We start from the raw sequence: 13,652 nt of genomic DNA, 5'->3' as shown, positions 1-13,652 counted from the left end.
ATTTGAATCCAGCCTCTGACATTTACTGTGTGACCCTGGGCAAAGCTACTTCATTTACTTCTGTCTCCAAGGGTTGTTCAGTCACTTCAACTCTCTGTGTCTCAGTTTCCTCATCTGTAAAATGGATATAATAAGAGAACCTATACAGGGTGGTTGTGAAAATCTAATAAATTAATATACATAACGTGCTTTGCAAAACTTGAAGAGGTGCATCAGTTCTACCTATTAGACCTTGTTCTCAATTTCCCAGGCATCCCCCAGGATTAGATTGTACATCTGAAAAAACAAAACAAAACAAATCCCTCTGCACAGGCATCATGCAATCTGAAGGGAAAAAAAGATGCCATGGGTTATTTATGGCTGGAATTTTTCTGTACTTAACTTATTCACTCTCCTGAACCTGTCTCCTACAAACAGGCTGGCTGGCCCTCACTCAGGGAAAGGGCCTTCAAGAGTACTTCATACAGGAATTATAAGGAGAAGGCCTGCAAACAAATGCCTGGGGTTTGAAATTGTCCAATCACCACTATCCATAGATACAATTTTAATAATCCCAAAGACACAAGGTTACAGCACAATAGCTTCAATTTCTAAAGGGAAAAACCAACAACAAATTTACCATTTAAATCCAATATAGTCTATTGCACATAATTGGAATGTTTTAAATAGTCATTAATTTAAAAAAATAGTCATAAATTAAAAACATTTTGTTTTCCAGACAAAAGTCTTTGTTACAGAATGGTCCTAATTTGTGATTTGTTCAATTAAAGAGGATAATTAATTTATAACAGTAACCAACAACCATCTCATGAATTAACAGCATAAACACCAAACTTTTGGCTAGACTAATAACATAGATTATAACAGATTAATATTATTATTAATAATAAAATAATAGAATACTTCTTCAAATTCTCTATTTGTTCCACTCAGAAGCCAGAAATCACTTTTACTATAAGTACACTATGTTGTCCACAATTGATTTATTAAATCTAATATATAAACTCCAAGTTTTAATTGTTCATTTTTTTAAAGTTTGCTACATGATTTTAGCTACTTGCTCAAGTCCACAATTCTGCACTTGAGTGCACCTCCTCTCAGTCAGAAGATGGGTAGCAGCTATTCTTTTCTTCAGGAACACTTGAGACAAAATCCTGAAGTTCTCTCATTATTTGATTTCCCTCCCGAGTATCAAAATGTCATGGAAACAGAAGAAATCATCTTCCATTTTTATAGTCAGTGCCCTGTGAAAACGTTTAGAGATGGTGCTTTCTGCAGCCCCGTTCTAAACACCAAACTTTCTGCTATGCAATCTTCAGTGGGCTGAAAAGTCGTGTTCTCAATATGCGATTGTTCCCAAAAGTATCCCCTTATTTCTCACTGCTTAAAATGGACAACGGTTGGGCAGCTAGGTGACGTGGTGGATAAAACACGGGCCCTGGATTCAGGAGTACCTGAGTTCAAATCCGGTCTCAGACACTTGACACTAGCTGTGCGACCCTGGGCAAATCACTTAAACCTCACTGCCCCACCAAAAAAAAAAAAAGGGGGGGCGGGGGGGACAACAGTCAAGTACGATGAGTGAACGAATGAATGAAGACATTTCAGGGTTTCTGGTTTTTCAAGTCTCCCTTGGGGTCTCCCTCTCCCAACTAATCCCCAGTCTTTCAACGTGCTTCGCAAATATCATGTGATCCTAACAACAACCTTGGAAGAAACGACCTATTAAAATCTTCTTTTACAGAGAAGGGGGAAAAAAAGCCCCAGAGGTCGAGAGAAATCAAATGATCTGCCCAAGGTCACAGAAGATGATGACAATCGCTCCCCAAACACGTCAAGGACAGGAGCCATCTATCTAAGAGGAGACAACCTCTCTTAGAATGAGGAAACCAAGGGAAAGGTTGCATAGTTTACCTAAAGGGGCCACTCGGCTAGCGAGAGTCCCAGACAGAATCCAAACTCAGTGACCTGGGATTTTGATTCCACAGCGCAGTCCCATTGTTACCATTCTCACTGTTATCTTTATACCCAGAGCCTTCCCCCAGGCTCCCCTCCCGGGTCCAAGCAGATTCCCGAGCTTTCCTTCTTTGGCCAATCTTGGGGAGAGGAGGTGGAGCCCGAGATCGGGGGCAGGGCGTCCCCCGTGCATCCATAAGAGGCTACCTGGGACTCACCTGTAGCAGTGGAGACTTGAACCCAGCCATGGCGGGAGCTGTCCAGCTGGGACTGCTGACCCTGCTGCTGCTGGGCGCCTCAGCCCTGGCGGATCGCTACACCCCGGACTGGGAGAGCCTGGACTCGCGGCCGCTGCCCACCTGGTATGACGAGGCCAAGTTCGGCGTGTTCGTGCACTGGGGCGTTTACGCAGTGCCGGCCTGGAGCGAGTGGTTCTGGTATTTCTGGGAGACCGAAAAAGACGTAGAGTATACTACTTATATGCGCCAGAACTACCCGCCTGGCTTCTCCTACGCCGACTTCGGACCCCAGTTTGGGGCTAAGTTCTACAACCCCAAAAAGTGGGCGGAAATCTTCGAGGCTTCCGGAGCCAGGTGAGACCAGAGCGGGGCCAGCCCGATCCCAAGATGCGGATGGGGAAACAGATCTCTGGAAGGTGCGGGCGGGGAGCTTAGGCCCAGGTTGGCCGAATTCAAACCCAGTACTTGTCTGGTCTGTTCCACTAAGCTGTACTGTCTCCCACCGGGAGTTACTGGGAAGGGTAGAGTGAGTTAGGGCAGGGAGCGCCTGATCAGGCTTTAAATCCAGTCCCACCCCTGGCTTCTGTCTGTACTCCTATCATGTGGCTAAGATCTCTTTATACATTTCCCCACTCTTACCCTATTTTTATGCCCCTTTTACAAATGAGGAAGTAGGCTTAGGTAGTTTAAGTAACTTCCCCACTTTGAATCCCCAACACTTGGAACAATGTCTCTCACATAGTAGGCACTTAATAACTGTTTATTTGTTTTATTTTATTTTATTTTTGGTTTTGGTGAGGCAATTGTGGTTAAGTGACTTGCTCAGGGTCACACAGCTAGTATTAAATGTCTTGAGGCAGAATTTGAACTCAGGTCCTCCTGACTCCAGGGTTGGTGCTCTATCCACTGCGCCACCTAGCTGCCCCTTAATAACTGTTTATTGACAGACTCAACCAGAATCACACAGTAACTAGATTTGAATCTAACGATTTTCTGAATCCCAAGTCTAAGAATCTATCCATTACTTTTGAATCCCCTGGAGGGGACCATCTCCAGTTGTCCTGATCTAGAAAATCTTGTCGCTGGACCCAGATGGCTCTGGAGGAGAGAGTGGGGTGGATGACCTTGTCCAGCCCTCCCTCACTTCAATCCAATTCACTGCAAGTCATGACATAGTCTCCGTGATGACAACAATCCCCTGGGAACAAGAAGCATTGAGAGGGAAAGGGCTTATTATGAGTTAGCATGCAATGTCCTGTCCTTGGGAGTAGGGATTGTTTTACTGATTGCATGTGTATCCACAGTGGCCAGACCAGTGCCTGACACATAGTAGGTCATCAATTCAATGGACCTCCTTGAGATTCACTTTTTTTTGTCTCACTTTTTTCATCTGTAAAAAATAGGTTTGACTTGACCTGCATCACTTGGCCAAGTCATTTAATTTCCTCCCTGGATTTCAGTTTCCACATGGCCTCTGAGGTCCATTAGAAATCTCCATATTCCTATTTGGTATGCAGGTGTTTGAATATTGTGTCACTGATGGAGTTGTAAGCTCCTTACTTGTATCTCTGCTCTTATATCAGCAATGAGGACACTTAAATGCTTTGTTGCCTTGGATTAACAAGCATGTATTCAACTCCTAGTAGGTGCTGGGCTGCCTTCAGTCCTAGAGATGCAGTTATAGAGAAGTAATGTGCAATTCAGGCAGCTCCTCCTGAGACTGAGTAAAATCACTCTGGGGATCCCAAAACAGTGAGTGAGCTCCCTAACATTCCCCAGACCAGTTAGTGACTTCAGTGACCACCTGGGGAAACTGACCAGTTTTGTGACCTAGAAACTAACATAATGGAAGCTTGTGATATTTAGATATTTTAGATATTTAGATATTTTTGGTTTCTTCTTTTGGTCTTTTGTCCAGGCTGTCAATCTGAGATGATTTCTGCAGGAGCATGGATTTGGATAAATGGGATAAGATCTGAGAGCCCTGAGAGCCCTCACCTCCCAGGGTTGCTGTGGGGCTCTAATGAGAAAATGCATGTACACAGCTTTGCAAGGTTTGCATGCATTTTGTAAGCATCAGCTATTGCTGTTCTCACATGGGTGTAGGAAAGGGGGTTCTTCACCCTTTTCGTGCCCTGGACCCCTTGGCAAACCTGGTGGAGCCTGTAGTCCCCATCTCAGAATGGTGTTTTTAAACTTCCTAAGGCCAGAAAACCAGCAGTTGATTATTTTATTTTTTCTGATGACCTCTTCCTTTTTTGCAGATTTAATTTACTCCAATAAGCATTTGTATGCCAGGCCTTGGGCATTCAAAGGCCAAAATGCCACAGCCCCTACCCTTAAGGAGCTTGCCTTTCCCTGAGGCAGGATGTATGTACACAGAGGAGTAAATGCAAAAGAATTGGAGCTGGAAGAAAGCATTCACAACATGGCTTTGATTTCCACAGGTATGTGGTCCTGACCAGCAAGCATCATGAAGGCTATACACTCTGGCCCAGCAATACATCTTGGAACTGGAATTCTATGGATGTTGGACCCCACCGGGATCTGGTGGGTGAATTGGGACCTGCCCTCCGAGAGAAGTGAGTGTGTTTGTTGTTTGTCAGCACTTCACTGCCTTTGCAAATTTCCTCAGCTTACCTACCCCTTCTGCCTTCCCAAGTAACTAGGGATAATCTTCAGAGTGACCTCACTGTCACTGAGCATTGTCCTGTCCTTGGTCCTGCTTGAGATTTAGCAGTTTGTCCAAAGCCAAGGACGACCAAGTTACAAGTGGCAATTGGCTGGTGAATAGAACTGTCCAAAATGGGACACAGGATCTGTCAGCCTAGGGGCTTCTCTGTTGCTAGGGAAGTAATTCAGAGGCACAGTCAATAGTTCTGAAAAAGACCTGGAACAGCTCACTGTGCATCAGCAGTGTGATGAGGCAGCAAAAATCTAGCAGAGGCTAGATGACCTTGTTGGCTGTATTATGGTGGGCAGTCTCTTCTTTCTTTTTGTCTTTCTTTCCTTCTTTCTTTCTTCCTTCCTTTTGAGCTTTAATTTTATTTTTAAAATTTCCCCAATTACATGTAAAGATATTTTTTTGAGTTGCAAATTTTTCTCCCACCCTCCTCCTGAAGCCAGCAAGAAATTTGATATAGGTTATACATTACAAGCACGTTAAACGTATTTCCACATTAGTCATGTTGTGAGAGAAGAATCAGAACAAAAGGGGAAAAATGCAAGAGAATAAACAAGAACAATAACAAAAGCAACAACAAAAGTGAAAGTAGTATGCTTCAATCTGCATTCAGACTCCATAGTTCTTTGGGGGGGAGTCTTTTCCTGGATGAGTTGGACTAGCTGGTGCTGAAGAATCCTTTCTGGCATTCCAGTTCCATGATTCTGATTGGGTAGTTGTCTATCACATGCCCCTCCATTCATTTTTTACTCACTAGGTTTTGCCCCAATATACCCACTCAAACCAGGACACTTCACATAGACAAACCCTTGATCCTGAGCTAAAGAAAAATTAGAATTTGAGTTGAGGAGGGTGGAGTAAGTGAATCCAAGTGCTGAAGTTTTCCTTCTGAGTTTCAGTAATTGCTACCCACACACAGCATTAGAAATTCCCAACTTAGGGGGCAGCTAGGTGGTGTAGTGGATAAAGCACTGGCCCTGGATTCAGGAGGACCTGAGTTCAAATCTGGCCTCAGACACTTGACACTTACTAGCTGTGTGACCCTGGGCAAATCACTTAACCCTCATTGCCCAGCAAAAAAAATTTAAAAAGAAAAAAAAAAAGAAATTCTGAACTTAACATCTGAGTATGATACATCAGTGGTTTTCAAACCTGTTGACCTGTTGGTCTCAGGACCCATTTCCATCTTAAAAATCATTGGGGAGCCCCTGGAGTTTTTGTTGATGTGAAATATATAGATCCATAGTTACTTTTAGAAATTAAAACACCTCAACATTAATGAAAATAGTTTTGACCTTTTGGATACCCCAGAAAGGGAGTGTGGGGGGTGGGAGGTAGGAGGTGGGAGCAAATATCTGAGCTATTTATATTTAAACTAATGGAGGGCAGGAACTATTTACAGAAGATTCTCTAGAGTAGAGACCCTATCTTACCTGTCATATTGGAAGTCATTTGTAAATGAAGGAATAGAAGAATTTTCTTAAAGTCTAGAAAGCACTAAGGGGAGGGAGCTAGCTGGGGAGAAAGGAAAGCCTGGGATGAGAGTGAGGGGTTACAGGCCTGAGGAAGGAGGCACAGGTGTTTGTATAGGTTGGAAAAGAAATGTCCCAATTTACTATCCATCTCCATAGTGTAGGGTGCTTATACCTCCGACAGTATTCCCAAATGGCATCCCTCCAATGCTGCAGATCTCAGCAACTCCTGCAGCTGACCTTTGCACCTGGGTGTCCGCTCAGTGCACTGGGGCCTTCCTCTCTCTTGCCTTTTAAGAACAAAGCAGGAGAGCACCTGGCCCATCCACTTGCTTATCCCTGGGACAGGACACATGATGACCTGATCTCCTTTGTAATTCAAGGCAGTCCTTGAAGTAAATCCTAGAATAACTATTTCTTGCTGATGAAACTCATTAACATGAACATCTTCCCACTACAAAGTGAAATTTGTTTTGGATTCTAATCCCCATTTGTCAGCTTTACACTACATAAAGCATATGTGAAATTCTTACTATTATTTGTGTTTCTAAAGTAGCCTCCTCCTGAGATAATTGTTTTCTGCTTCATCCTTTTAGGAATATTCATTTTGGACTGTACCACTCACTCATGGAGTGGTTTCATCCCTTCTATATATCTGACAAGGAAAACAACTTCACAACCCAGAATTTTGTCAAGGCCAAGGCCCTGCCAGAACTCCATGATCTTGTGAACAGGTAAGAACCTCTCTGACCTTCAGTTTTCACCCTCGGTAAAACTGGGTTGTTGAATTTATACTACTCGTCTCATCTCCTGTGGTTTTAAACCCTAATGGGCTAGAGAAATGGGAGGTGCAGGCAGTTGTTTTGGTTGCTTCAAAAATATCTTCCTAGGTAGGGATAGTCCTTCCACCCAGCTCTGGGTACAGCCTTACTAAAGGATAAGGTCAAGGTCTTCCTAGACCTCCAAGAGAACAATAATTTCTATGCCATGAAGGGCTAGAGTAGGCCAGCTAATGCTGCCCTGGGGATGGGTTCAGGAACTAGCATCCTATCGTTTCACAGCCCCCTCTTCTTTTCTTGCCAAGTACATCATTTCCTTGGTTATAAGGATCTCCCAGGGAAGAGCTTACTTTCCAAGGCAGTCAGCATCTTCTTAGAGAGTGTCTGAGGGCACTCAGATGAAGCAGCTTACCAGGCCCACAGAGCCAGTATGGTCTAGGGGCAGGACTTGCCTCTGAGGTAGCTCTCTGACCACTGCTCCATGCTGCCCCTCTACAAAATACTTGCCATCCATGCTTTCAGCCCTGTGAGGCAAGGAGAGTCTAGTCCCAGTGTTACAGATGAGGGTGAGAAGACTCACACAGTGAAATTCCTTGTCTGAGGTTACATGGCTCTTCATAAGTGCTAGAGCTGGGCCTAAACCCTGGGTCTCTTGACCACTGCCCCACTGCTAGGTCACCCAGACCCCTATGCTGCTCTAGATTGGAAAGACTCCTCCAGCAGGTGACCCTTCCATGTGTCTTTCAGGTACAAGCCTGACCTGATCTGGTCTGATGGAGAATGGGAAGCCCCTGACACTTACTGGAATGCCACTGAGTTCCTGGCCTGGCTGTACAATGACAGCCCTGTTAAGGTAGGTGACTGGTGAATGCCTGGTTGTGGCAGTAGGAGATGCATATCCTTCCTTCCCCTCCATGATTGGTCAGGAGAGAAAAGAAGGAAATAAGGAAGCTTTCCAAGAATGCAGGACACATATAGCATGCTGCTGGGGGGGATTTTGTGGCACTGGGGGAAGAGTAAGAAATTCAAGTTCCTGTACATTCATGTTGTCCTTGGCAGATGGTGAAAAGAATTGTTCCTAGCATGGAGTCTTAGGTGAGAAGACCCCTTTGGGTCTGGGGAAGGGTCACTGAATGTGCCATGGATTAGTAATGTATATTTCATTTCATGTCTGCCAGTGATGTTTTATGCAGTGCCTGCTTTATGCACTCAGTATTGATAAGACAGTCTAGTAGGGGAAATAAACCCCATGCACACACCTATAATACAAGGTAGTAAATAGGATCCATACATAGCATGGGTCCTGACATGTTTAGGAGAAAAGGAGGGAGGATAACTGACATGACCAGATGACCAGATCCAGAAGGATCTTGATAAGGCTAGAGCACTGGGCTGATTCTAACAAGATTTTTCACTTGGGTACAAACTGTCATCTTCACTAGTGTAAGATGGAGGGAGAGGGGGGATGAACAGACAGTTGTTCTGAGAAGGACCTGGGCATTTCAGTGGACTGTAGGATTCACACAAGTCAGCAATGTGATGTAAGGGAGAAAAAAACAACCAATGGGGTCTTGAGCTGCATGAAGAGGCCTGAGTTTCCAGGAATAGGGAGGTGATGTGCCCACTGTTTGGTCCTCTGCAGACCTCACCTCGAAGATCATGTCCAAGTCTGGGCACCACAACATGGGACAGGGCTGTGCTTCCCTGTCATATGAGGAACAGGGAAGGAATAAATAGTGCTTGCTTACCCTTGCTCAGCAGAATACATTCTTGAATTGCAGTCAGCCAAGAAAACCCAGTCAATTTGCCTTTATAGCTATAGACAAAGGAATCCATGTGGCTTCATCCCTGGTGACTCAGTTCTGTTTCATCTTTTAGGATAAAATTGTGGTTAATGATCGATGGGGTATGGGCAATCCTTGTAATCATGGGGGCTACCTTACCTGCCATGATAGGTACAGGCCAGATACTCTCCCAAAACGCAAGTGGGAGATGTGCACCACCCTTGACAAATACTCCTGGGGATATCGGCGAACAATGGAGAGCAGACAGGTTCGGACTGATATACAAATCCTTTCGGTAAGACCTTCTTTGGCTTTGATCTCCTGAACAAGGTGGGAGAGGGAGGATGTAGTGGGAAGATGGCAGGAATCAGGAGACTAGGGTTCAGGTCTTAGCTACACAATCTGTTCCTTAGATATGTTTTCTCAGCTGTGCCATTAGGAGAATGGACTAGCTCAGACTCTGTCTTGAAATAATCTTCTACCTAGCCTCTGACATTGTGAGTTCTAAGGTCCCTTCCTCTTGTGACCTTCTGTGTTCAAAGAGTCTTCCCAACTCAGAAATTCTGGATTCTCTTCCTGCTCTGACATTCTGGCTTCTAAGAGTCTTCTAAGCTCTGACACCATCTTCTCCATGGAGCCTTTTCTGACCCCCTGTGCCCTCCCTTCCAAATGACTCTATCGTTGTATTCATTAATTTTTAATTTATAATGTATATATTATGTTAGATATGATGTATGTATTAATTTTATATCTTCCCCTTTGTAATAGAAATTACCTTTGAGTAGGGATTGTCATTCTTTTTCTTTGGGGTGGTGTGGTGTGGGCCTTGGCAATCAGGGTTAAGTCACTTGCCAAGGATCACAAAGCTAATAACTGTCTTGAGGACAAATTTGAACTGGGGTCCTCCTGAAGCCAAGGCCCTGTGTCTATCCAATGAACCACCTAGAAGCCACTATTTTTCCTTCTTGTATTGCCAGTGCCTATCACAGTACTTGGCATATAGAAGCCTAATGTGCTTCCTTGAGGTGATTGTTATTATATATATATATATATTTTTTTTTTTTTTGGCGAGGCTGTGAGGGTTAAGTGACTTGCCCAGGGTCACACAGCTAGTGTCATGTGTCTGAGGCCAGATTTGACTTGAGGTCCTCCTGAATCCAGGGCTGGAGTTTTATCCATTTTGTCACCTACTGGCCCTGGTTGTTATTATTAACATTCCTGAGTTTCTGAACCGTGTTTCTGGCATCACTGTTAATAGGTGAACCACTTTACTGTTTCTCTTCTTTCCAGGATTTAGTTCATGTCGTGGCCCTTGGAGGCAACTATCTGCTCAATGTTGGGCCAACAAAAGATGGAATTATTTCCCCCATCTTTGAAGAAAGGCTCCGTTTTGTGGGGAGCTGGCTGAAAATCAATGGGGAGGGGATCTATGCTTCAAGGCCATGGAGGGTGCAAATGGAGAACATCACCACCACTGAGAACAACAACATCACTGTCTGGTAAGTTGCCTCCCTCTGCATTTGGGGGTCACTAGGTCTATTGTTCCACCCCAGGTGAGAATCTCTCTTGTATCCAGACATGGCTTGTTATACCTTATGTCCAACACAGCCTCCCCGTGATCCCTTCCCTCCTGAGCCCAGCAATCTTCAGAAGCAATCAGTCCTTGGGGGGGTACCTGGACCCCAGGTGCAGAGCCCCTGCTCTAATGCAAGCCTTGATAGAATTTGTTCTAGGTGAGTGACAGCCCTACCTTAAAGATAATGGGCAAAAGTGGCTTGACAGGGTGATATATGGAGAGAGTACATTAGACTGGAAGCCAAGAGAGATCTGGGTTTTTGAAGCTCAGCTTTGTCACTAACTCTAAAAACTCAATTCAGAAAAGGAGGGCTGAAAGAATCCCTTTGTTCCCTCAAATAAAACTGGCATGACCTTCATAGCTTCCAGGCATCCCTCAGTGAGGGATCAGAGAACATCAAGACTTTGTGTCAAAGGAAATTGTGACCCCTTGACCTGTTCTAGAGCTATTCTCTACCCTTTCACTTTTCAAATGAGGAAATCAGACTCAAGTGAAATGATTCCCCCCCCCCTCCCCCAAGGTCACAAAGGAAGTGACATTGCTGGGGCTTGGACCCAAGTCTTCTGACTCCCAGTCATATTTTTTTATTGCAGTCTCACATATGTTTATCCTTCTCAGTTAATCTACAAATGCTTTTAATGAACATGGATCTTTGGCCATACTTTCTGCAGCCTCCCCTGCCCCTATGCCCCCACTCCCCCCACTTTTTAAATGACATTTGGTGAAATAACAGCTCTACTCATCATTGTGATGCAGGGGACAGAGAACTCACTGCTTTTGGATCAGAGGACCCCCTTGGGATGGGATCCTATCTGAAGCTTTTGACCTTGAGTAGAATCCCTTCCACTCCTTGGTTCTCCCTTTTCTTGTCTGTAAAATGCCTCTGAGGTCCATTTCCAGCTCACTATCTAGGTACATGACTCTCCAAATAATGGACTTATCCATGCAAGCAGACTCTGATAGGTTAAGTGCTTTATGAATATTTCCATTAATGGTGAAGGCTTCCATTGGGATAAGTCTGTGGTGACTGTCTTCTGCAGGTACACCACAAAGGAATCTGCTGTGTATGTCTTCTTCAAGACATGGCCAGAAGATGGAGACCTACATCTGACCTCTCCGGTGCCAACAGAAAACACAAAGGTAAGTAGCCTACATTATCATCAGAAAGACTCCTCCAAACTGTGGAGACATGATGTAAGTCAAAATCCTCCAAAGCAGGGATATCGCACTCGTGGAGCTGCCCACGATCTGTGAAAATTACAACATAGATCACGTTCATTTGTGGTTTTCTAAGTCTGTATGCAGCCCACGGGGATGTGTTTCTATCTAAGGCTGACACCACTGCTCTGGAACCCCTTGCCTGGGTTTTTCTTGTATTTCCCAGTATGATTCTTAGTTCCCTGGTTTGAGAGGAACCCTTCCACCATGTATACACCTACAGCACTTTATAGGAATTTTATAGGAGCCATGCTGGAAGTGTTGTCCACAACTTTTCCCAGACATGAGAAATCACCTTTCCTCCCCCTTCCCCCACTTTGCAGGGCTCAAATTCCTTTGGCAGATTGGTCTTTTGATTTATCTGATGTTTTTCTCTGTTTTTGGTTGGGCAATGAGGGTTAAGTGACTTGTCCAAGGTCACTGCAGTGGATAGAACACTGGCCTTGGAGTCAGGAGGACCTGAGTTCAAATCCATCTTCAGACACTTGACATTAGCTAGTGAGTGTCAAGTGTCTGACTCTAGATTTGAACTCAGGTCCTCCTGACTCCATAGCTGGTGCTCTATCCACTGTACCACCTAGCTTCCCCTATCCTCTTTATTCTTTAAAAAAAATATTATCACAGATAGCTCTCTGGGAGGGTAAGATGTGGGGGATGGGGGGTGTCCTCAAGGAATTTACATTCTCAAAGAAGACAATTGAAGATATTAAATCAATGCTGACTTCCCCAAAAAGCATTCTTCCTACCCAGAGAGGAAGGGGCATTACAAAGTCATGGTAAAATGAACTATTGAAAGCATTATTTATTACCTCCATGCAAACAAAAGATCAAGAAGAGTCCCCTTCACTTGGCTGAGATCACATGGCTAGAAAATAACTGGAATAAGTCTGTCCTTTCTATATCACTATGGATAGAGAAGCAGTCTTAGAACCAGAAATACCAGAGTTTGAATCCTGTTTTGGACACTTGCTTTATGATTCTGAAGGAGTCATGAAACCTCTTTCAGCCTCAGTTTCCTCATCTGTAAAATGGAGACAAATAGCACCTTCTCAAAGATTGTTCTTTATTTCTTCCTAGGTGACAATGTTGGGAGTCCCAGATTTCTTGGTGTGGTCAGCGGATCCCCTTTATGGTTTCATTATTACCCTGCCTCCATTATCTCCAGCTATTGCAAACATGAAATTCTGGACCCTCAAACTACAGGGAGTGTACTGAGGCCCTGTGTCCCAAGGGTACAACATCAATGTCTGTGACTCTGCAAATTTTGATTTTTGCTTCGAAGACAGGAACATTGCAATAAACTGACTGCATCTTTCCTTAACCCAAAGAAGAATGTTCTAGTTCCCCCTGGAACAAACCTAGAGGGATTCCTGCTTCCTTAAGGTGGTGAGGAGAATGGGAAGGGAGGATTTACTTTTGTTTGCATTCTAATCTGAAAGGTACCATGTCACTTGCTATTCAATTCCTTTTCAAAATGTGCAATTAAAGAACAAGTTACCCAATTTCTTGTTTCTGTCCTGTGCCTCTATTATGAATGAAATCTATGAAAAGGTGTCATCTGTTTAAAAAGGATGTTGTGCTGCCCATTCTGCTGGGCAGCCCCTGCCTGCCCTTTCAGAAATCACATGGTGCAAGAGATCTTCAGTGTGTCCCCGACATGGAATAATAAAGTCAGGATTGGGAGGCAGAAGTAATGGGGTCCTAGTGCTGCCTCTGCCACTAACTCACCTGGGAGCCTTGGGCGAGGCAGCTCACTGCCTTCCAGAAAGTGGGCATAAAAATTGGAATGCCTCTACTTGGGGAAAACTCCTTAAGTGATCATATAGTAGGAAGAGTCCCAGACAAAAAGAGCACCAGTTTGGGGGCAGCTAGGTGGCACAGTGGATAAAGCACTGGCCCTGGATTCAGGAGGACCTGAGTTCAAATCTGACCTCCGACACTTGAC

At 44.3% G+C, this 13,652-nt stretch overlaps 1 protein-coding gene across 1 annotated transcript; it reads left to right on the top strand.

Annotated features, from left to right (window-relative positions):
* The first annotated feature begins 2,144 nt into the window (after positions 1 to 2,144).
* Positions 2,145 to 13,181, top strand: LOC122751181 (tissue alpha-L-fucosidase-like). The gene is made up of 8 exons (XM_043998144.1): positions 2,145 to 2,549; positions 4,643 to 4,777; positions 6,947 to 7,084; positions 7,877 to 7,982; positions 9,008 to 9,208; positions 10,204 to 10,412; positions 11,530 to 11,629; positions 12,785 to 13,181. The coding sequence occupies exons 1-8, from the start codon at positions 2,203 to 2,205 to the stop codon at positions 12,920 to 12,922; spliced, it is 1,374 nt and encodes a 457-aa protein (XP_043854079.1). The 5' UTR covers positions 2,145 to 2,202; the 3' UTR covers positions 12,923 to 13,181.
* Positions 13,182 to 13,652: the final 471 nt, after the last annotated feature.

The sequence above is a fragment of the Dromiciops gliroides genome, chromosome 3, assembly GCF_019393635.1.
Source record: "Dromiciops gliroides isolate mDroGli1 chromosome 3, mDroGli1.pri, whole genome shotgun sequence".
NCBI lineage: Eukaryota > Metazoa > Chordata > Mammalia > Microbiotheria > Microbiotheriidae > Dromiciops > Dromiciops gliroides.
This window is presented reverse-complemented; position numbering and strand designations above follow the sequence as displayed.